The sequence below is a fragment of the Scatophagus argus genome, chromosome 7 (genome assembly GCF_020382885.2).
Source record: "Scatophagus argus isolate fScaArg1 chromosome 7, fScaArg1.pri, whole genome shotgun sequence".
Lineage (NCBI taxonomy): Eukaryota > Metazoa > Chordata > Actinopteri > Scatophagidae > Scatophagus > Scatophagus argus.
In genome coordinates, this window is record NC_058499.1 from 2,245,921 (window position 1) to 2,267,979 (window position 22,059).

Consider the following 22,059-nt stretch of genomic DNA (forward strand, 5'->3'; position numbering starts at 1 on the left):
AAGTACGATTTTTCCATTATTTACTGTGTGGTTTGTAGAACTACATAAGTGCGGGTCTTGGTTCAAAGTGTTTTTTCCCATTTGAAACCTTCAGACTGTGTTCCCTGTACTGCTGACCTCCACGTTTGGGCTTCAGGCTTAGTTTCTGGTTAGGCGTTACAGGGTTATGAGTGTGATAAGGCTGAGGTTTGACACAGTGCCAATATGCAACCGCAACTGTGGCAACAACTTCATGCCAACTTCAAGTTATAAATTTGATGACTTTACATTAAAGAAAATAAAGAAGGTTGGTACTGTGTCTTTAATTATGACAGCTGCATTCTTCTTCTGTGTCAACAGTCTGCTCTGCTCCTTCACCTGTGTATTTTGCTGAAAACAATACAGTGGGTGATGTTGTGGTGACAATCAGTGTCCAACCAGGTGTGACACTTGCATTCAGACCTCCCACTGTTCCCGACAACCCATTCATCCTGAAAGTAAACCAGCTGGTAGCTGCAAGGGTTTTGGACTATGAGGTAATGTCAGTTATTACTAATCACACCAACCAGATCAAAACTCAAGACTCAGTTTAGATATTGGTCTAGGAAATAAACCTGAATGTTGTTTTGTTTGTCTGCGTTTGTTTTGTTTGCAGACTGAAACAACTCATGTAGTCTCGTTAACCTGCACTACATCGAGCGGCCTTCAGGTAAAACTGTCCTCATACATCTGCACTAAATCTGCATTGTACTGGACTAAACTTAAATCCATTTTTCACTTTGTGGTGTAATGATATTGATTCACTTGATGAATGGCTGTTATGATGTCCAGTACTTAATGTAAAATGGAAAGAAAGAAAGAAACAAAGAAAGAAAGAAAGAAAGAAAGAAAGAAATGTATTTGAAGAGCTTGTACAGTCTATTTAGAAAGTTGTAGGCTTTTGAAGAGGTCCCCCGTGTGCTTGAAGTGGTTTTTAAGGTCCTTGAAGAAGGTGCTTGAGAAGGCTGAACAGATTCCTGAGGAAATTGTGCTTAAGAAGGTTATTTAGTTTCTTGAAGGAGTTCTGTAGATGCGTGAGCTGGTTGACCAGATAGTTGAGGAGGTTTTACAGGTTCTTGAAGAAGTTGTTCAGTTTCATTTAACAGGTTATAAATGTGTGAAGAGGTTCTCCATGTGGTTGATGAAGTTTTACAGGAGTGTCTGTTTGTTTCCAGTTGGTCCTCACCATTATTATAATTATGACCAATGTGAATGATAATCCTCCAGTCTTTGAGCAGGACGTCTACCATGTCAATGTCAATGAGGTAAGAGTTTGATAAATGTATGTAACTAAATAGGAAATATTGTTGCATCACTATAGCTTTTTGAGGTGACCAATGTCAAAATGACATTTTGCCAGTGCTACCATTCAAGTTTCTCCAAGTTTTTTTTCTCTAAAGTATTTTCCACCTTATTTCCCATTTTAAAATTGCAATATTTAAGATATGACCAAAATTTAACTCAACAAAACCTTAAAAGACATTTGTTTACTGTGTTACAGAGATATCTGCTAAAGTTAGCATGCTAACCAACTAGCCCCAGCCTGGTCCATTTAGTAATTCATTGAAATGTTAAAACTGTTTCATGTTAATATTAAACCACACTGACTGTTTTGTACCTTTTTGTCCCAGATGTCTCCTGTAGACACAAGTGTGGGCACCTACGCCGCCACAGATTTAGATGGGCAACCACTCTACTACACACTGACGTCTGACACACCTGTAAGACTGAGTTTTACTTTGTCTCTCAGTGGATCTGACATTTCCTCTTCTTGTTTCTCTCCCCCAGACCCATATGAGTTATTAATTTCATTTCCAATGCTACAGTATCCAATACAGTAAGTCCAGGATGTGTTTTATCTAGCCTAGCGGGGGGAAACTGCTAGGTGAAGAGGCAGATCTGCACAGTGTTTATTATCCTATTTGATTTCTGCAGGATGCCTTCAAACTGAGTTCCCCTACCAGCCCAACTATCCGTGTTCAGACACCTCTCGACTACGACAAAGTCAAAAATGTCCAACTGGTCTTGTATGCTCAGGTAAGTGCTGCTCACTGCTGGTTCTAAACCTTGATTTTGTCCTTTTAACTCAATGAAATAAGATATTTCTTTTCCTCTGTGGAGTTCAACAAACGATGCTGAATCACAAGGTTTGTTGCTATCGGTGTGTGAAGCAAACTGTAAAAAATTTTGGATAAATGTACAAACATGAGTGCTGTTTACAGTCCACACGGATGCGCATGCAATCGACAGTGCATAGACATTACTTCGATAAGTCATAGCATCTTCTTAAGTCAATCAGTACGCTAATTGATTACGGTACCTTTAGCTTGAGTAATTTAATTTAGACATCACCAGCTATTTGTGTGTGAGACTAACACACTCTTTTGTCAGACTAAAGACTAAAATCTTTTACACGTACTATTTCTAACTACTAAAAACACCAGCGTGAGTGATCCAGGCCTTGAAAGGGGAATGCTGGTATTTTTAAACCAGAACCTTATGAGACCAGTTTTGGTCCAGTTTCTCAAACCTCTACTGACTGACTGGTTGGTTTTGTTTTGTTTTTTTATTTTTTTAGGACACTCCATTGGCACCAGCCAATACAGAGCCTTCGTTCACTGCCTCCACCACCATCATGGTTACCATCGTAGACGTGGACAACAGACCACCGTGGTTCCAACCCTGCACACAGTACGAAATTGGGGGCGTTTTGATTTGTCAGAGCTCCGGCTACACTGGCAGGGTCAACTTAAATGAACTAGAGGTGCGACGTGTGACGCTGCCATTGTTGTTACATTAGTGATCCAGTGCTGATATTTAACTGTCAGGTGACCAGTGTAGATGGAGTGTTTGTTGAGACCAATGAGCAGCCAAACAGCGAGCTCCCCTACTGAAGGTCATGATGTGCTTGAAACAAACTGCTGTGTGGACCGACCACATCTAAAGTCAGAGCGTTTCTATGTGTTGTAAATACACATACTGGTTATACAAAATTATAACCTCCCCCTGGCTTCATCCCACTGATCTCTCTCCAACCACTACATGCAACTCACCAGTAACTGCAAAAAACGTCCACAATTGCTGCTTCTTTGGTCTCAGATGCTGTTAAATACTCTGCAAGCACTTTGTTTTCAAGGCTGAGACCTAAATACAGCCTTTTTTAGGTCTCAGTATTTAGGTTTGTTCTGTTCTGTGGTTGAGCTAAAGAACGACTTTCACCAACACGACAATGTGTTTTCTCCTCTGCAGACTGGAGCATTAACCCTGAAACCAGGACCAGTTTACGCCATCGACGGGGACTCTGGGATAAATGAGGAGATGACGTACTCGTTCCTGAGCGGTAAGCAGCCCGGACTGTAATTAATAACAGCAGCTTGTCCGTCAGTCTGATGTCCGTGACCACAAGCTGTTGATTAGTGGCACATCGAGGCAGCTCAGTTTGTTTGTGTTTTAGGAGATACCAGCGGACTGTTTGAGATCAACCCGAACACGGGGAACATCAGCATGCTGAGGCCAGCCACCGTGTTGGAGACAATCAGTCTGACAGTCCTGGTACAGACAAAACTTCAACTGCTTTTATCTATTTCATTCAAATGGTGGTGTCTTTGTGTCTCTGCTGCAAACACATGAGTTTGTAATAACTGAAATTAAAGAAATACATTGTAGTAACATCCTAGATTAAAAAAAAAACAACAATTAAATGCGATTTTAACCCAGAACGTCCTTTCACCACAGCCATATGTGTGCGCCCAATCTGTACCGACTGCCCGATCTGTTCTGCACATGCCTGAAAGTAGTAAAGTTCTTTGACTGACAAGACCGTGTGCAGAACAGATCGGTTTGGGTGCTGACGCTGTAGCCACCACTGGGGACTCTAAAGTCAAGTCCTCGGTCATGTTTCGGGGAATTAGCTTGGGGTTTATAATGACATGGAAAGGTTTTCATCCTGCAAACCTGTCAACAAGACAGTCTGCATCTGTTTTTCTGTTTAAATCTTACTTTGGGTTTGTTTTTCTCTCCCAGGCTCGTCAGAAGATAAACAGTTATCAGGTCTCCAGCACCACCGTCACAGTCAGTGTTCAGGTGAAGAGTCTCCACCCTCCGAAGTTTCAGAGGCCTCAGTACGAAGGCAGCGTCACTGCAATGGGCACCATGGTGATGGATCTGACGATCAAGGACAAGCCCTTGCTGATCTTCGCCACGGATGATGACTACACGACCACTGGGGTAAAACACTGGTTCCAGACTTCGTACACCCATCTAATTCAGTCTACATGCGAGTGCTTTTTTGATTTATGAAGTGGAAATGCCAGAAATTTGAAGGTTTTACACTTAGATGAGGTGAAAAAGTTGATGAATTGGTAACAGCAACATCTGTTTGTAAAATATGATGGATCTTCGCAATGGACAGTCTGGATAAAAATTTTGCCTACTTCATTTACTCTTTCAAGTGCACTACATACACAAACGTATTTGGACACACGCTATTGAATTCAAGTGTGCTATGGGGCTGCTTCTCAGGGTTTGGGCTCGGCCCCTGACCTCCAGTGAAGGGAAATGTTAATGCTTCACCATACCAAGACATTTTGGACAATGCTATGCTTCAAACTGTGTGACAGCAGTTTGTTGAAGGTTCTTTTCTATTCCAGCTGAACTTTGTCTATATAGTGTAAGTGTCCAACTAGGTCTCATTCCCAAGGTGCCAAACGTTGCACTTTTGTCTCATCCCTCAGCATCTCATCCAACATTACTTATTTTTTGGCTCTGAATATACTGGCAAATACTAAGCATTTATGGTTAAAATACAGAATATAAAGTGTCAAATTGAGATGTCTTCAGTGAGTTATAGCTCTGATACCAGAATAATTTACATCAACAGCGTTTTGGGTAAACCCTCTTAGCTTCAGCTAATTGCCCTATCAAACACAGCTTCACTGTTCAGCTTCAACAGTTTTGTTTGATAACTTTTGAGAGTTTTCTGTCAGCTTGATGTGCAGCACTCACCTTCTCATTTCTGTTTTAACAGGGTTTAAATCCTCACATCACTTACAGCATCAAAGACGGCAGTGATTTCACCATCATTGATGGCTATTTATTCATGACTAAGGATCTGCCAGAGAGTACATTACATCTGCAAGTGAGTAAAACTTAAAGTTACTCATTAAAAGGTAATTTGCTTATTCACCACTCAATTTGATCTTTTCACTTCCAGGTGGTGGCAACAGACACGACTAATGATGATTCAGCTACAGCTGAGCTCTTAGTGAAAGTGACATCAGGTAGGAGGAAAACGGAGCTCAATTAAAAGACAATAGTTCCTGTTCATTAATGGTAGCGTCATTCTCCAACGTACTGCGTGAACTATCGATACATGCAAACATGGCAGTCAGAATGGAGAGCTTGTAGCTTGCCTGACCCCTTTAGGCCAGTTGTGTTTTTGAATTGCACCACATAGTCACTGCGACACAGTCCTGTGGTTGGTCTGCTCTGAAGTTACCCAAAAAACAAAAAACCAAGTTCACTTTGATGTGGTCAAAATACTTTTCCCGCAGTCTTCGTGCGTATTTCTGTTCTACTTCATGAACATGTATGGACAGGACAAGAAAAGAGAAAAACTAAAGGGAATATCTGCACCTCCTGTTATGTTTTAGAATCAGATCAGTTCAAATCAATTGCACACAAGGCCAGTGACAATGTTACCATGGTTATTCTTTCAAAGTCAGCGCTGACTGAATGACATTCAAGCACTGCTTGAGTAGAGACACATGAAACGCATTTAAACCCCAACATGCTTAACTTCAACACTCGTCAAAGCATCGCGATGGAAAAGGAGCGAAAATTAGTGGGTCCAGGATGTCATATTTCCATCACAGTCGGTGGGACCTGGAGCTCATCATTACCTGCGACTACAGCAGAGTCAACATGTCCACATGGAAACGAATGCTAATTGTATCCTTTCCAACTGACAGCAAAAGCCAGATGTTAGTGGGTGTTAGTGGTTTTTTGTCCAGTAAAGGGTAGAGATAATATTTTGATAAATGAGGCCTGAGGTCTGAGCTGCAACACAACAGAAACACAGGAACTCTGTTACTTAGCAAGGGCACACAATGGTACCACTGGGACAATCGGTTACCAGTTTGTGGCTGGGTTTTAATAAACCAGAAAAATTCAATTGCAGTGCTGCATATCAAGTCCAAAGGACCTTTAAGGCTCAGAGAGGGTTGAGACATAAAAGTTCTCACCAGGTCTCACCAGCACCAGCATGCCTCCAAGCACTACAGACAGGACGACCATGACGCCCACTGAGGACTCTACCACCGACAGCAAGACCACCCCTCAGTTCAGTACGCCCACTGAGGACTCTACCACCAACAGCAAGACCACCCCTCAGTTCAGTACGCCCACTGAGGACTCTACCACCAACAGCAAGACCACCCCTCAGTTCAGTACGCCCACTGAGGACTCTACCACCAACAGCAAGACCACCCATCAGTCCAGTATGGCCACTGAGGACTCTACCACCAACAGCAAGACCACCCATCAGTCCAGTATGGCCACTGAGGACTCTACCACCAACAGCAAGACCACCCCTCAGTCCAGTACGGCCACTGACGGCGGTGTTTCAACCACTCATCCCAGTCAGACCAGTGAAGGAAGCGTTGACACTGCCGGCACAGCTCGCCCTCATACAGGTGGTCTTCCCTCAGCACCTTCGGTCTTATTAAATGTTTTCACGTTCAGGAAAATTAGCTAAGGTGAGATTGTCACCAAATAAAAAATACAGAGCAGCACACATTATTAAAGAACAAAGTGAAACGGGCGTCATCTTGGGAATTTGAGAATTTCCCCACTGCAGGACTAATAAAGGCCTATCTTATCTGGAAGGAACCTTCTTGTCCTATGTACATGTATGGAGTGTTGGTCCACTTCTAATTCTAAGTTCCTGTAAAATCAGAGATCACGTTGGGGTTCAGAGCCGCCTTCTTTGACTAGAAAAGGTGTCTCATGTTGACATTCAAAGCGACCCACCACAGAGCACCGCTCCACTGTCATGCAGTGACAGCAGTCAGGTCTGAAAAGTTGCTACCAAACTTGAACACACCCTCCTCAAACTCCATTCTAACGTAGATCGACAGGCTTTAAGTACAGTATAAAAAAATGCTATCTCAGTCCATGATCCCCACTTTGAATGTATACACTCCTTATACACAAGTGCTACATTTACCTGTGATGTTTGAATCATAAATTATTTTATCATGGTCTGTTCTCTTAAACACAGAGATCAAATGAACTTGTGTATCCTTTAGAGTTCGCTGTTTTTTGGTGACACCTGTATTTTGTTTCTGCAGCGATCATACCGTCAGGTGGTTACGGGCCGGGCGACATGGCAGCGGTCGGTGCAACGCTGGGCGTCCTGTTGTTCATCTGTCTGGTGGTCATCGTAGTGCTCATCTTTAACATTCAGAGGGGGAAAGCAGATTGGAAGAAAATCTATGAAACCAGCATGTTCCGAAGCTCTGTAAGTTAAAAGTGCAAAAGGATGTAACAGCAAGTACAGGAAGTAGGGAAACTTTCTAAACACTGAGACTCATGATTACCACTAAAGTGGTATAAGCGGTAATGGAATGTAATGGATAGATTTTAATAACCCCATGACCTTTCTCTTTGAACACCACCTTCACAAAAAAACTTTACATTTTTAGCCTCACTAAAGTCAATTTGAAAAAAATGTATTGTCCTGAACAGAAATGTCTTTTGTCCACTGACTTTAGTCTTTCAGGTATGACTCCTTCCAAGCAGCAGGTGCACCTGCAAATCACTAGGAACCCACCCAGTTAATGTGGCACATGAGCCGCATGGGACATTGCAACATACACTGGCCCAAAAGGCATTTTTCCCATACAGTCACTGAAAAACCAGTGGGTGTAAAATGTTGAATATACAGTCAAGCCTGAAATTATTCATACCCCGCAAATTTTGACTTTTATTCAACCATCAAGTTTTTTCTTGTTTGGAAATGACACAGGATAGTCAGAGGATAATAAGACGATGTACAAGAGGCATCATTGTGGAAAAAAATATTTCTCAACTTTTATTTACAAGTGGCATGTCCAAAATTATTCATACCCTTTGCAAACTGTCACAGTCTGAGGGAAAATCCAAAGTTCTATACCATTCCAAACAGTCCAAGCTGTTCTAAAGCGTCCTAATTAGCCTGACTTATTGGGAACAGCTGTTTTAATCAACTCAACAGGTGAAAAACAGCAGCGCTGCAGTCGGTTTGTGCACAGTCATGGTAAAACGAAGGAGCTCACTGAGGACCTGCAGCTGCTCATTGTGGCTGCTCACAAGTCAGGAAAGGGCTATAAGCCCATGTGGTCTTTGCAAATTCAAGATTCAAGATTCAAGAGTCTTTATTGTCATTATGCAAGCATGACGAAATTTTGTGCAGATTCTCGGCTTAAAAACACACTTATAAATAGTCAGCAGGAAATTAAAATTGCACACTTAAGAAAAAATATAAAAATATGAAATACAAAATACAAAATGAGGTAGATAAAAAGTGCACTTCGTGCCAGACTATGGTATGCTGTGTGTGTGTGTGTGCAGATAGACGGGGGAGGGTGTATGTGTGAAGTCCTGTATGGGGGTGGGATGTGAGGGTTTCACTGTAGGGGGGTTATTGTTTCAACAGCTCTGGAGAAGAAGCTGTCCCTGAGTCTGTTTGTGCAAATGCTCATTTGGACAAAGAAAAAGACTTCTGGTCTTCTGTTTTATGGTCAGATGAAACAAAAATTGAATTTTTTGGCCACAGTGATGTATCCTTCATTTGGCATGAAAAAGGAGAAACCTTTAACCCTAAGAACACCACCCCCCCTGTCAGACATGGTGGGGGGAACCTAATGGGTGTGATTTTCAGCCAATGACCCAGGGAACCTAATCACAGTAAACAACACCGTGAATAAAGAGCAATACGTCAATATTCTCAACAACAACATCACACAGTCTGCAGAGAAACTTGGCTTTGGGCACCAGTGGACATTTCAGCACGACTACAACCCAAAACACACAGCAAAGGTGGTGAAGCACTGGTTAGCAGACAAAAACATTCATGTTTTAAAGTGACCCAGCCAGAGTCCTGACTTGAATCCAACTGAGAATCTGTGGAGGGAGCTAAAGATCAGGGTGATGGCGAGGAGACCCTCCAACCTGAAAGAGTTGGAGCTCATCGCTAAAGATGAATGGACAGAAATACCAGTGGAGACATGCAAAAAGCTGCTCAACAATTATCAGAAGTGTTTGACTGCTGTAATAACCAGTAAAGGCTTTTCTATTGATTATTGAGATGGGTATGAATAATTTTGGACAGGCCACTTTTTGTTCAAATGTAAATAAAAGCTGAGAAATGATTTTTTCCACAATGATGCCTCTTGTACAAATCCAATGAAGTTTGGAAAGTCACGAAGGCCACAGTGGTTCTGTTTTTAACGGTCTGTTCTACACAAATCTGTTGTCCGTCCACAGCTGGGTCAAGCTTCGGGCGGGCAGAAGGAGGGCATCCAGTACACCAACAACGCTTTCCAGAACGACGACGACAGTGACAGCACTGGGTCCGGCAGCTTCAGGACCGGAGAGCCACGGAAAACAGCAGAGAACTTCCTGCGCTACGAGGAAATCGTGAAGTCTTCAGCGCCGCCGCATGACGACAACGCCAGCCAGGCGAGCTCAGACAAGGACAGTGAGAAGGAAGTAAAACCCATCCTGACCAAGGAGAGACGCATGGACGAGGGATACAAGTCAGTCTGGTTTAAGGAGGACATTGACCCTAACGCCAAGGAGGAGGTCGTCATCATCCCAGACAGCAGAGAGAGCGACAGCGACAGCGACGAAGAAGACGATGAGCAGCCATCCAGCAGCAGAGACGACGACGACCCGCGGGTTGTCTTCAATGATGCAGATCTGGACAGCGGACTCGGGGTGAAGATAGAGGACCCAGCAGAGGACTCGGAGGATGACCGATCTTTGACCGCTGATCTGTGAGAGGTGCCAAAAGGAAGGGCGAGGACATAGCAGGAGCCGCCCATAATAAAATCTAATGATGACTTGTCAGCGCTTTCTGTTGGCGGTCAATTGCAGAGCAACGGTGACAGCCAGCCAAATGTTATTTGTCTGAATTTAATATAAGCTTCGCACTTTGTTAAGGTTTAGATTTGGAATAAATTTGACCATTTATTCTTTCTGTGTAAATACTTCATGTACTGTGACCTGAAGATGTTTTGCTCGCGTTTAAGAGCAGTTTGAGGCTGCTGACATCAGTGCAGTTTAAACGAAGCCAAGAGGTCAGTGCGGGTACTGCAGGGGCTCTGGAGCATTTGTTAAATAAATTTATATTTGGTGATTTAACTTCACTAAAAACAGACGTTTAGTACTTTACATCAGTAGATTCACGTTTCAACAAGACACCGAGTGACAGCTGCTGAGGTGGATTTATAGTGTAAGTGTGTTTCAGTGTTTTACACAAGTGCGTAGGCATACGTCAATGTTAGTGACGAAGATGTAATAAAAGTTGAAGCAGGAAACATCGTTTTTTCAAAGAATTAAAGTTCTGTCAGTGTGTCTTTTTGGAGTTAATCATTGAAATTCATGTCTGATGTTAAGAGAGAAACATCAGCTGATAAAAGGCTGCTGTTACAGCCTGTGATAAGAAAAGTCTCCTGACTCTGTAGACTGTAAAACATTATGACCGAAACAAACTCTGAACTTTGATTGAATCATCCACGGCAGTTCATGAAAATGTTCGGCAGCAGACCTGTTGTGAATAAGTCTGATCATGAAAAACATTTCTGTTTTTAATAACAAACTCTTAAACTGAGGGCTGAAGTGGTTTAAAGCTCCTGTTTTCTGTTATGATTGTGTGAAGTCATCAAAACATTAAAGTAAGCGGTTGTTAATGACTGCTTTGGCTATAGTTTGACATTAATTAAAGACAGATTATTGTAAATAGAAACTTTTTAAACTGAATGTGTGTCGCTCAGTCAGCATGTCTGACAACATTTTGTCGTTCATGCTAAATGAGAGGTTAAACTTTCCTTCTGAAGCCACAGGAAGTCTCCACCCTGCAGGCAGTGACACCAACAGGCTGAAGCAGGTACTGCATCGAAACTGCAACAACTGTCTGCTTGACGTTTGATTTTACTAAAATAAAAAAAAATGTACATTTCAACAGGAGAAAACATTTCAGTTACAAATTTACACCCGTTTATACAATTTTATAAAACCATAAAACCTAAAAAGACGCGTCAGGTCGACAGAGAAACGCTCACAGAGTTAACCAGAGAAATCACTAAAACAAACTCGAAGGAAGACAGGAAACGCACAAAACCAAAAGTCTGAAAGAGGCAACAAGGCGTACAACAATGTCGCAAAAATGAACTCAGTTAAAACCTCTTAAATAATCAACAAAATGAAAAAAGATTTGGCAACAAAAGCTCTTCGTGAGGCCCAATCAAACCAGTGTGTATTTATACAAATATTGATATAAGGTGAAATATACTGCTTCCTTTTGCTTTATGTTTCATGTGCAGGTTAGAAAAAAAAAGATTATTATTCCACCTTTACTCACTAATACATACTGAAACAGACTTTAAGGCTTAACTGCTGAGTACAATACAGAGTCATAAAATGAAGTTTCTACAATTCCCTGAAGACAAAATGAGGTTTAAACATGTTTATCTGCTAATAACACTATGAAAACAACGGATTAGCGCAGGTGCCATACGTCCAGAAAACTGAGTCATCATTTAGCAGATTGAACAGTTCAGTTTCACGCTGCAGTCATGAAGGTGAAGATTTGGGGTGCTTGTCTGTCTTGTTGTTCTAAACTGAGGATTTTGGGGTTTCGAATCGTTTGTCGTGCAAAACAAAATAACTGATGGAATTTCTCATCATTTTCTGGCCAATCGAATCAGAAAATCTCAGCATTAATGAAAAGTTGCACCTAATCATTTAAGCTCTGTGTTGCTGTGATCGTGGACTCAGAAGTGGGCAAATCTCATTTTTGATACAACCTCGTGTAGCCGCCAAAGTCATAAATTTTCATGTTAAGTCATGCAACTCATTATTTAGCTTTTTCTAATAAGAGCCACCAGTCACATGACCCAGCTGACCGGTGAGCAGCGGGTGACGGGGTGTTGGTTCAGCTGAGCAGAAACTGTCAACTTCAAATTCTCCTCACTGGTTTTTCTACGAGAGCAAAACAGCTGCAGTCTCTTTCACATTAAAAGCCGAGTAAAGGAAGGACTGTCCCTTAGAAGGCTTTTAATGTGGCGCATCTGTACAGGAAGCCATAAAAGAAGCAACAATCGTTGAAACAGTGTTGATGCTCAACAACACAGCTTTGAGTATGGATGGGAAATGTACACCAAAGTGAATTCACTGAGTGAGACATCGCAGAGCAGGTAACCCCACCTGCCTCCACGTGTCTTCGTTCACGCAGGTGACGCAAACCAGACATTAACATGAGAGTTTACGGCGAACGAACGCGGACTCGTTGACCACAGGAGGAGCAGCTCAGACTGCAGCTGGCTGAAGCTGGTTCAGGTCTGACTCCGGTGAAACAGTTCGAGTGTTCGTGTGAAGGCAGTCGTCTGCTGAAGGTGTCACTACGTCTCTGGGTTGGTGGCTGCAGCCTTGGCATTGATCTTCACGTACTGAGTGTTGATGGCGTCGAAGGCTTCGTCTCTGTGGATCATCGCGCCGAACACCATCGGCTGCAACGAACGCAGGAACAGCGCAGTGCGTTTACTCAGTGCAACTTCACACTTCTATGTCAGCAGATTCAGAGACAAGTACGCCGTACGCTGTGCTCCTCCCTCTGACCACTTACCTTTTGGGTGGATGGCGTCGCTATGGAGATCCCCATCCCAGATCCAGGCAGCACAGACAAAACTTTATACTGTGAGGGGCAGAGAAGACGACACGTTAGAGCCCACGTTCAAATGAACTTTATTTTCATGAGTCAGAATGATCAGATGAACAGACTCCAGTTACCACAGAAACGTCGATCAGACTCACTCACAACCTTCAAGTGACCCTGATCAAAGTCGGACGCTGGAACTGAACCAGAGACTCTGCATACCTTCTGGATGTCGGTGATGTCGATGAGTTTGATGACTTTGTTCCTCTTGGAGGATCCAGACCGGGAGCTGGAGCTCTCGAAACACAGATAACTGAGGAGACAGATGAGACGGAGTCAAAAACTGGAACGGAAACAGGAGCCCACGACTGGATAAATTAATTAATTGGTGTTTAACAACCCGCATTGCAACACACACTGCAGCTCCTGATTGGTCAAACACTAGCCTCCAACAACCAATAACATCTCTGCTTCAGAAGATGATTTAGACGTTTGACCTGCTGCTTAATCTGCATTATCAGCTCTTGAGGGGAAAAAAAAGATTTTCAGACTAAACTTCTTTACAATCTCACTGAAAATCAGACAAGAAGCTTCAGCTAAACAGCAGGAACAAACTAAATGAAGCAAACGAGATTAAAACACTTTAGTTTTACATGACCAAAACTGACAATATTGAATCAAAGGTGCAGTTAATATATTTTGACTTGTATGCAATCCGTAATTCACCGACAGGAAGTGGAGGACTCACTGCTCGGTGACGTAGAGGACTCCGTTGCGGATGTAGTCTGTCGGTGTCCTTCGGTCTCTGTTGATGAGGCAGCAGCGCCAGCCGTTCTCACACACTGCGACACCAAAGATTACAACAAAACACCTGGTGAGACAACATTCACCTGCAGCAGGTGAGCTCACGTCCTTCATCTGAGAAACGATCTGACATTCTGCTGACGTTTAAACAAAATCATACAGGAAATGCCTGGGAAAGTTGTTCCAGTTTGAATTAACTTGTGGGAAGCCGTGCACTTCCTGCCCCACCTGTCAGAGGGCGCTCACTCTCCGGCAGGTTGAAGACTTCGTGGAAAGCTCCCCTCTTGGTGCTGTAGTATCGTCCTCCGTCCTCGTCCCGGCTGACACCCAAAGGAGCTGCGGCGCCGAAGCTGCCTCGACCCGCCGCCGCCGGAGCCTGGACCGGTGGACAGAAGGGGGCGGGGCAAGCATTGGATTAGCAAATCACAGTCAGAGAGTGTGAGAGCCGAGAGTCAACGACAACGACTCACCTGTCCAGGTGTGTTCACAGAGTTTTTAGTAAAATATAAAGCTCTGCCTCTTGACTTGAAATGTTTGTGTCAAAATTTCAGGTAAAGCGATAATTCAGGGACTTGCACAAAATTTGGGAAAGAAAAACAAAGATCTTAGGTAGGACCAAGCCCAGTTCTGGTAAAAACATAAAAAGAGGACACAAAACTAAAAGTTCAGGTAAAATCCTGAAAACTTGAGGGAACTCCTGCTGAAGTGTGTCCTGAGGGAGGCGCTAGAGGGAGATGACGGGCGTCATTAACATCTAAAGGACTCATCCTCTACAGCAGGAGCGAGGCGTTTACTGACAATCTGACCAGTAGGTTCTGAAGTATCTCAGCTCTCTGTCAGGAGAATAACAGCAGCTGATTGGTCGCATTCGGTGATGTCAGTATCACACTCGTCTGATGACTCTACATCTCTGACTGCACACTACTGACCTCTACACTGAGACTAGAAACACACACAGTGAACACACACACACACACACACACACACACACATCAGGATCCTACCTGTTCACACTCAGACAGCTGAGAGAGAAAAACAACAACAGAGACCTGAAACCAGACAGACCAGAGACCACTGGGGACCAGTAAGAACCACTTTGTAGAGATCCTGCAACCAGCACACATTTGATGTTTTCAGTTCATTCAAGTTTACATAATTAGATGAACTGATCTTGAAAAACCGCACGTGAAGTCTGCGAAGTCAAAGAGCCAATGCAGAAGTTCCTTTGAAAATCGGCTGAGTTAACGCTGAGTGGAGTTCACCTCAGGGGACTCGGTTTGGTGTTGTGGCTCACTCACATCGCGACATCACATGACATCCTGATGATATTATTTTCAATTTGAGCATAAAATATCTGAATGTTTGAACTTCAAGTTTTCAATTTGGTGCTAAAGTTTTTTGTGTAAAGGTTTGAACCTGACCTAACTGTGTATAAAAGAGTTTTCAGATCCTACTGCGCTGCCATCTGCTGGTCACTGCATCATCTGTCCACTGTGTGCAGCACCAATTAAAAAGCATTTTATTTAGAAATCAGCCCACACTGACAGCACCTGTCTGGTCATTTCCTCTTACACATTGCTAACACAAATGGGGACGCAGTCAAAAAAAACCAAAAGAGAAAATCAAAGTTTTGGTGGAGGAGACTGAAGCCTGGCGACACACACCACCCGGTGGGCGAAACTGTGGGATGATAAACGAAGCCAGACGTTATCTGTGGATATTTCAGGGCGTCTGCACTGACCCGTCTGCTCACTGTGACGCTGCTGCGCTCCTTCAGCTGCAGGTCGGTGGGTAAGTTGGTCCAGACGATGTAGGGCGTGTCGTAGCGCTGCCTCAGCTTGGGACAGCTCTTAAAGATGAAGTCGATGATGAAGAACTTTATACCTGCGTACACACCTGAGGAGGAGGAGGAAGATGCTGGTCAGAGACTCTGAGCGATGATCGTGTTCCTGTGTGTCTGCTCTGCTGGGTGTGGGGCTCAGCAGCTGCTTGATCAAACTTCAGCCACATGGAAAATCTTTCCGCTCACAATCACTTAATCTTATACTTCTTTTTTTTCATGCAAATGAACTGAAACAAACGGCTGCTTTAAAGGGAAGAAATCAATCCAAAGACTGATGGATGATTTTAAAAAGGATCAGCATGTATGAAGAAAATGTGATCTGGTTCTTCATAACTCAGTCAAACCTGAACACAAACACACAAAACAAATTGACGCGGTGTGTCACGCACCTACGATGAAGCCCAGCAGTTTGTACGGCAGCAGGCAGGACGAGACGAAGGCCACCAGCAGACCAACGTACAGCTTCTGAGTCAACTCAGGCTGAACCCACATGAACAGACTGCGCACACACACACACACACACACAGTATTAAAGATCTTGTATGCAGACCTTTGGCTCCCTCTGCCCCCCGTGATGACAAACTCACTTCTTTATTTTCTCCAGGATGTTCGCCATCTTCCCGAACAGATTCTGCGAGGACGAAACACACAAACAGCTGATGTGAAATGCGTCCTGAGGTGTCGGCTGTGACGTAGAGCCTCTGACCGTCCGTCACGTCTCACCTGAGCTCTCTGAGCGACGTCCAGAACCAGCTGGAACTTCTCCGACACCGTCAGGTCCTCTTTAGGAGGCTCCTGGGAAGACACGGGACACCTGTTGATCACCTGACCTCACCTGTCACTCACCTGCAGCTTTACGTGAATCTGGCACAGTGAAGCGCCTGCTGCTGTTCTCACCACAGGCTCTGAGACTTCAGGTACGATGCTCCACTGGATCCTCCAGCCTCTGGCAGCAGTGCATCATGGGAACATACAGGTTCATATGAGATCATTTCACACTCACTACATATCTGTGCATCAAAGACTTAAACTCAATCTCTCAGCCAATCAGAATCCATCAGATGGTTTTGGAAAGGCTGAGTGTCAGGACTGAAATCTAAAAACAAATTGAAAAATAATAAAGACAGAACTAAATGTCAGAGTGGGCGGGGCTTAAACTGACCTGGCGATGAGGTAATTCAAGGAGAGGCGGAGGAGAGCGAGGAACAGGAACATGGGGATGACCCAGCCGTTCCACGCTGCATACATGTAGACCTGTGGAGGACACACACACACACACACACACACACACGGCATCATCAACTGAAAAGACTGCCTGACTTCATAGACTCAGCTTTAAATAGTTTATATTTATTATAAATGCATATTTCTTAATATTTCTGAGGATGGGAGAGAAAACGTGGACCTGGACATGAGATTTACTGAATGAAATCAGCTGTTTTTGTTGACAAGATAACATTCTTTGTCTACCGTGACAACAACATCAACATCTCGTGCGTGTTGGGCGACTCTCAGCTCGTCCATCTTTGTATGAGTAAAGGATGAGGACTCACGATGAAGGCGATGGCCGACGTGTACACGGAGTACCAGCTGGATAAGGCGGAGAGGTTCCTCATGAAGTTGGTCACGGGTCTGAATCCTCGTTCTGGAAACACAACAACAGACGGGCTGACCAGCTGACCAATCACAGACTGACCGACTGCTCTGCCATTCACAGTGCTGTCCTCGTGGACGTCGCAGAGAAATACTCACTGAGGCGTCTCATGTTTTCAGTCAGCCTGCGGATCAGAAAGCAGACATGAGATTGTTGGTAAATAAAAAAACGGCTGCTGTGTTTTAAAGACACGAGACCCGGAGCAGGTGGACGCGTCCTGAAGGGTCTCTGCACCGACACTTTGTCGACGTTTCCTCCTCACCTCTTGGCACTCAGCGGCTCCTCCGCCTCCACCGTCTGCTCCTCCGGCTGGAAGCGGAAGTCCTCGATATAAACGCCAAAACGATCGTAAAGCCATTTCAGGAAGCTGTCGGACAGAGTGTCCTTCTGTTTGTCTGAGGACAGGAACAGAAAAGAGTCCGTTCACTAACACCTGACCACGTTTTTTAAGCCATAACATGAACCTGTAAGGTCGCTACAGGACAGGCCCGTGTCCCCACAGTCAGGACACCAGCTCCGTCCTAAGTTCTGTCAAGGACAAAGATGATCATCTCCGGTTTAACCTGATGTTTGTTACCGAGGTTGTAGTTTTAAGTAAGGAGTCCAGTCGGCAATAAGCATATGGCTGACTTAACGTCACTCTGAAACGCTTTGTGAAAGTAGAACAGGTGGCAGAGCTGCTGTACTGGACTGCTTTAGATCGTACAGGTGTACCTAATAAAGTGGCCACTGAGTGTGTGTTAAGTAACCAGCAGCCCCTCAGAGTGATTTCTGTTTTTCCCATTTCAAACAATCCCTCATGGCAGTACTAAACAGGTGAGTGAGTTCTTAACAGCTCACCTGTACTGCTGGCTGCAGGTGGAGGAGGGGGCGGGGCTTTAGGAGTCTGAGAAGGTGAGTCTTCGAAGCTGTGAGGCGACCAGCAGACAGAAACAACCCGTCAGTGTAGGCATGAAAAAGCTGCAGGAACATAAGCTTGTGAATAAAGTTTTAATCGAAATGACCACCTGGACCTCAAGACGTCGTTGATCTTCTGCTCCAGCTCGCTGCATCTGCTGCGCTCCTTCTCCAGCTCCTGCCTCAGTGACTCCACGTTGGACTCCTCTTTGAGTTTCCTCAGCTCCTCCTCTGAAACAGACGGACGGTCACGTGGTAAAAGTCATCGCAGTATCCCTCAGGTGTCTTCACCTGTCGCTTACATCATGCTGTCTCAAAGCACAAACAGGAGTGTGATTTTTGTTTTAAGCCAGACTTTAAAAAGGTGAACCCGACTTTAAAGGGAAGCCTCCACATCAGAGAAGGCTTCAGAAACTTTATTTAGAGGTGCGCGCTCACCTCGTGCTCTTGCTTGCAGGTTCTGCAGTTCTGCAGTTTGATCACACGTTAGACAGTCACTCTGCTTCCTGTTTCATAACGTCTGACCCATCAGAGCACGACGAGGCTCTCGCTTCATTCCCGTAAATACTGTTAATACTTTCACTGGAGGTAACACAGTCCTGTGTGTCAGTGTCATTCATTCAGGTCAGCATGGTTATTAATAGCTGTGTGTGTGTGTGTGTGTGTGTGTGTGTGTGTGTTACATAAAGCAGACAGGCAGTTATTGATGGGTTACCCAGCATGCTGTTGTGTTGTTGGAGGTCTGACTAACATCCAAAACACCACAGTGACCCAACAGCAAATCAACACAGATTCTTCCTGCACGGATTAAAGGGACATTTCACTCTTTCGGCGTTTTTCATTTGTTTTGATTGTGACTGACAGTCTTAACTTGGGGTCCACCAGCTACAGGAGCTCGTTCAGCAACAGACTCTGACTCCCATGATGCACCACAGAGCGACACAGGAAATCATTCCTGCCTGTTGCCATCAAACTGTTAAACTCTGCACTGTGACGGACACACATACTTTTATATATACAATGTATATATGTACGCATGTAAATACCTATATTTTAGATTTATACTTATTTTAGGTTTTATCCTATTTTACATCTTTCTTTTCTTGGTCGGGAAAACTGCAAGTGCAATGTCTGTACGAAAAAGAATTTCCCCTCGGGGATAAATAAAGGACTTCTGGTTCTGAATACTCACGTAAGAAGTGTTTCTCTAACAAGGCGATTTCCAGGTGACCTTTGACCTCGTTGAGATCTGACCTCACGTCGTCCTGGAGAGCTGCAGAAAATGATCCTGGACCAGCCTGAGGGACAAGCACACAAATAACCAGAGACATAGAAAACTCTGTACAACATGAAGACACTTTGTGTTATCGGCTCCGGGTGACAACATGACAATGAAACTTCCACGCAGCTACTGAAGTGTTCCCTGAAGTGAAACGGATCAGTGATGGTGTGACCGGACCGTCAGACAGCAGTCTATCAGAGCTGAGATCAACAGGAAACGGACTGAATTAACAGACGCAGTGGGGATGAGGAGGGAGGAAACGTTTCAGCCAGAGGGTCTCTGCAGGACCTGCAGAGGCATGTGGGTGAGCCCGTTTCTGATTCCTCTTACAGTCTGGCTCTTATTGTGGTGGTTTCGTGCATCACTCCCATCAGCGCAGGAAACTTTTCACTCAGCAGCTTCATCGCAGAGCCAAACAGTCCGTCCTGCAGCAACATGAGCCCTCAGACAGCCTCAGACGGATCTGGTTCATTTTGAGGACCAGATCTCCTGGCTGTGTTTCTCAGATTTTCGTTGTCACAGATCAGACAGGTGTGTTTGTGTACCTGAGCGTCACTCTGCTGCTCTCCGTCAGCCTCCCTCAGCTCAGGCTTCATCGCGCCCTCCTCAGTGCATTCTGTGTCAGACGTGTTGGGCGACTCCGCCAGATCCAGGAACTCGTCCCGTTTCTGGCCCCGGAATCGGATCCTGTCCAGATGCTTCCGCATGGTGGGTTCCGTGGAGCCGGTCTCTACCTGAACATGACGGGGCTGCAGAGACCGGAAAAGTACTCATCGATTAATCAGTTGATTTTTGCACCTCTAACATCTAAAACAAGTTAAACCCACTGATGGTATATGAAGATGGACAACATGAAAACTCCCCAAAACACCTGGACGCCCCCTGGTGGCTGGCTGCAGTACGGCTCATAAGCCCATGTTAGCACATGGGACATGAACCAAACTTTGTTCAAGTGTTCATTTTTCTGATCAGTTTGGTTTTAGATAGTTATTTAATGGTTAAAAAGAGAGAGATGACAAAGTAAAAACACCTGAAAATGGACTCTTCTGGCTGATTTGTATGTGAGCCTCCTTCAACATTCATTTAATCAGAAGAGTCAGCACTCAACACTGCAGCCAACTCCCATGAAGACTTAAACAAACAAAGAACCAATCAGACGCTCCACTGGGACGTCACCATACTGTTTGTCCAGGGAGGAGGAAATGTTTGGATCCCCTGTTCACGCTTTATCTTGTGCTCTTTGGACTCACACAGGGGGGACTGTGACACATGACTGCAGAGTCTGTGTGGTCTCCAAACTGACTCCTCTAAAACCTGGACTCAGTCAACACAATCACGCCCACAAAGAGACTCCTTCTCTAAAAGAGGAGTCTGCCACTCAGGGAAAAATGTTCATTCTCTTTGTCATTATACAGGGTTTATATTTGGAATAAAATAAAATAACAATAAAAATAAAATCAATCAATATACAAGTCTTTCTGTGCATGCGCATATACAGACAGATGACAATAAGTCTGTAATAACAATAACAACTTTACTGAACAAAGCAGGTCTGATGTGTCACTCGGCGAGCTTTGGAGGTGCTGGCAGGCGGGTGTTATTGCCTTTACACACAGCCAAGCTTGTTGCTTCCTGTCTTTATGCTAAGCTAAGCTAGCTAGCTGCTGTCTGTAGCCTTATATTTACCACAGAGACAAGACAGAGCTGTCAATCTTTTCAACTAACTCTTCCACAGGGAGCCAATAAGCCCAAAACACTGAACTATTCCTTTAAACCTTAACCCTAGACAGTCTGCCCTCGGGGTGACATCAGATTTAGACTGAGGAGGTCACATGTTGCTGAACTTGTCGTGTAAAAAGCCGGGTGGTTTTCCCATTCACTCCATTTCAGCCCCATGACGTGGCCCACCTCAGTGATGGCCGGACGGCTGCTGTTCGGTCTCAGGTCCTCTGAGCCGTCCGACCGGTCAGACCACTTCTGATTATCACGACTGCGACGCCGTCTGAACACGCAGGACTGACAGCACTAAGTGTACTCACACACTACTGACTGACTCTGGAGATCACGCTCTCATGCTTTACCTGCACACACACACACACACACACACAGGTGAGACCGACTGACTGAGTGTTTACTGACAGAGCTGGCGAGTGACGGACGAAAGGCGTACGGACTGACAGCTCACTGACGAAAACAGACAGACTGGCCCTTTTACGAACTGCCTGCCAATCTAATCTCAGCCTGTAATGACAGAAAATAGTCCCCCCCTTTGGCTTTTGTTTACCATGTGGACTGATGACAGCCAATCAGCTGCGGCTTACCTGCGAGCCTAACCTAAAGCAGGATCTACAGGAACCCGGGTGGTTCACGGGGGGTACAGGTTAGACACACCTGGACGCCTCAGAGGAGGTATGAAGGGGGTAGGAAGTGAGGGAGGAAAAGAGGGACAGAGGAAGAGGTTCTCACCGTGAACCGAAGCTGAAGCAAACTTTCCCTCCTTCTTTCTTTCCCGGCGGGTCACACCGGTTACAGACCCGCCCCAAACCGGACCAGTCTCCTCTCAGACCAGCTAAAGACCAGCTTCGCTCCTCCGTCCCGTCAGATAGGCCAGATCCGGGGGCTTAGAGAGTAAAGCCGGACCGTGT

At 44.7% G+C, this 22,059-nt stretch overlaps 2 protein-coding genes across 2 annotated transcripts; one reads left to right on the plus strand and one right to left on the minus strand.

Annotated features, from left to right (window-relative positions):
• Positions 1-643: 643 nt before the first annotated feature.
• On the plus strand, positions 644-10,960 carry cdhr5b (cadherin-related family member 5b). Its single transcript, XM_046393884.1, has 12 exons — positions 644-688; positions 1,194-1,283; positions 1,650-1,739; positions 1,954-2,055; positions 2,597-2,782; positions 3,268-3,358; positions 3,473-3,570; positions 4,042-4,245; positions 5,045-5,155; positions 5,231-5,297; positions 7,368-7,537; positions 9,544-10,960. Exons 2-12 carry the CDS (start codon positions 1,218-1,220, stop codon positions 10,057-10,059), a joined length of 1,701 nt encoding a protein of 566 aa, XP_046249840.1. The 5' UTR covers positions 644-688; positions 1,194-1,217; the 3' UTR covers positions 10,060-10,960.
• Positions 10,961-11,193: 233 nt separating this feature from the next.
• On the minus strand, positions 11,194-22,031 carry LOC124061709 (GRAM domain-containing protein 4-like). The gene is made up of 19 exons (XM_046393883.1): positions 21,881-22,031; positions 19,960-20,163; positions 19,325-19,430; positions 18,243-18,363; positions 18,076-18,143; positions 17,498-17,630; positions 17,334-17,359; positions 17,135-17,226; positions 16,744-16,835; positions 16,479-16,527; positions 16,305-16,376; positions 16,169-16,212; positions 15,971-16,080; positions 15,480-15,634; positions 13,967-14,114; positions 13,683-13,776; positions 13,157-13,247; positions 12,905-12,973; positions 11,194-12,788 (listed from the first exon to the last, which is right to left on the minus strand). The coding sequence occupies exons 2-19, from the start codon at positions 20,119-20,121 to the stop codon at positions 12,681-12,683; spliced, it is 1,740 nt and encodes a 579-aa protein (XP_046249839.1). The 5' UTR covers positions 20,122-20,163; positions 21,881-22,031; the 3' UTR covers positions 11,194-12,680.
• Positions 22,032-22,059: the final 28 nt, after the last annotated feature.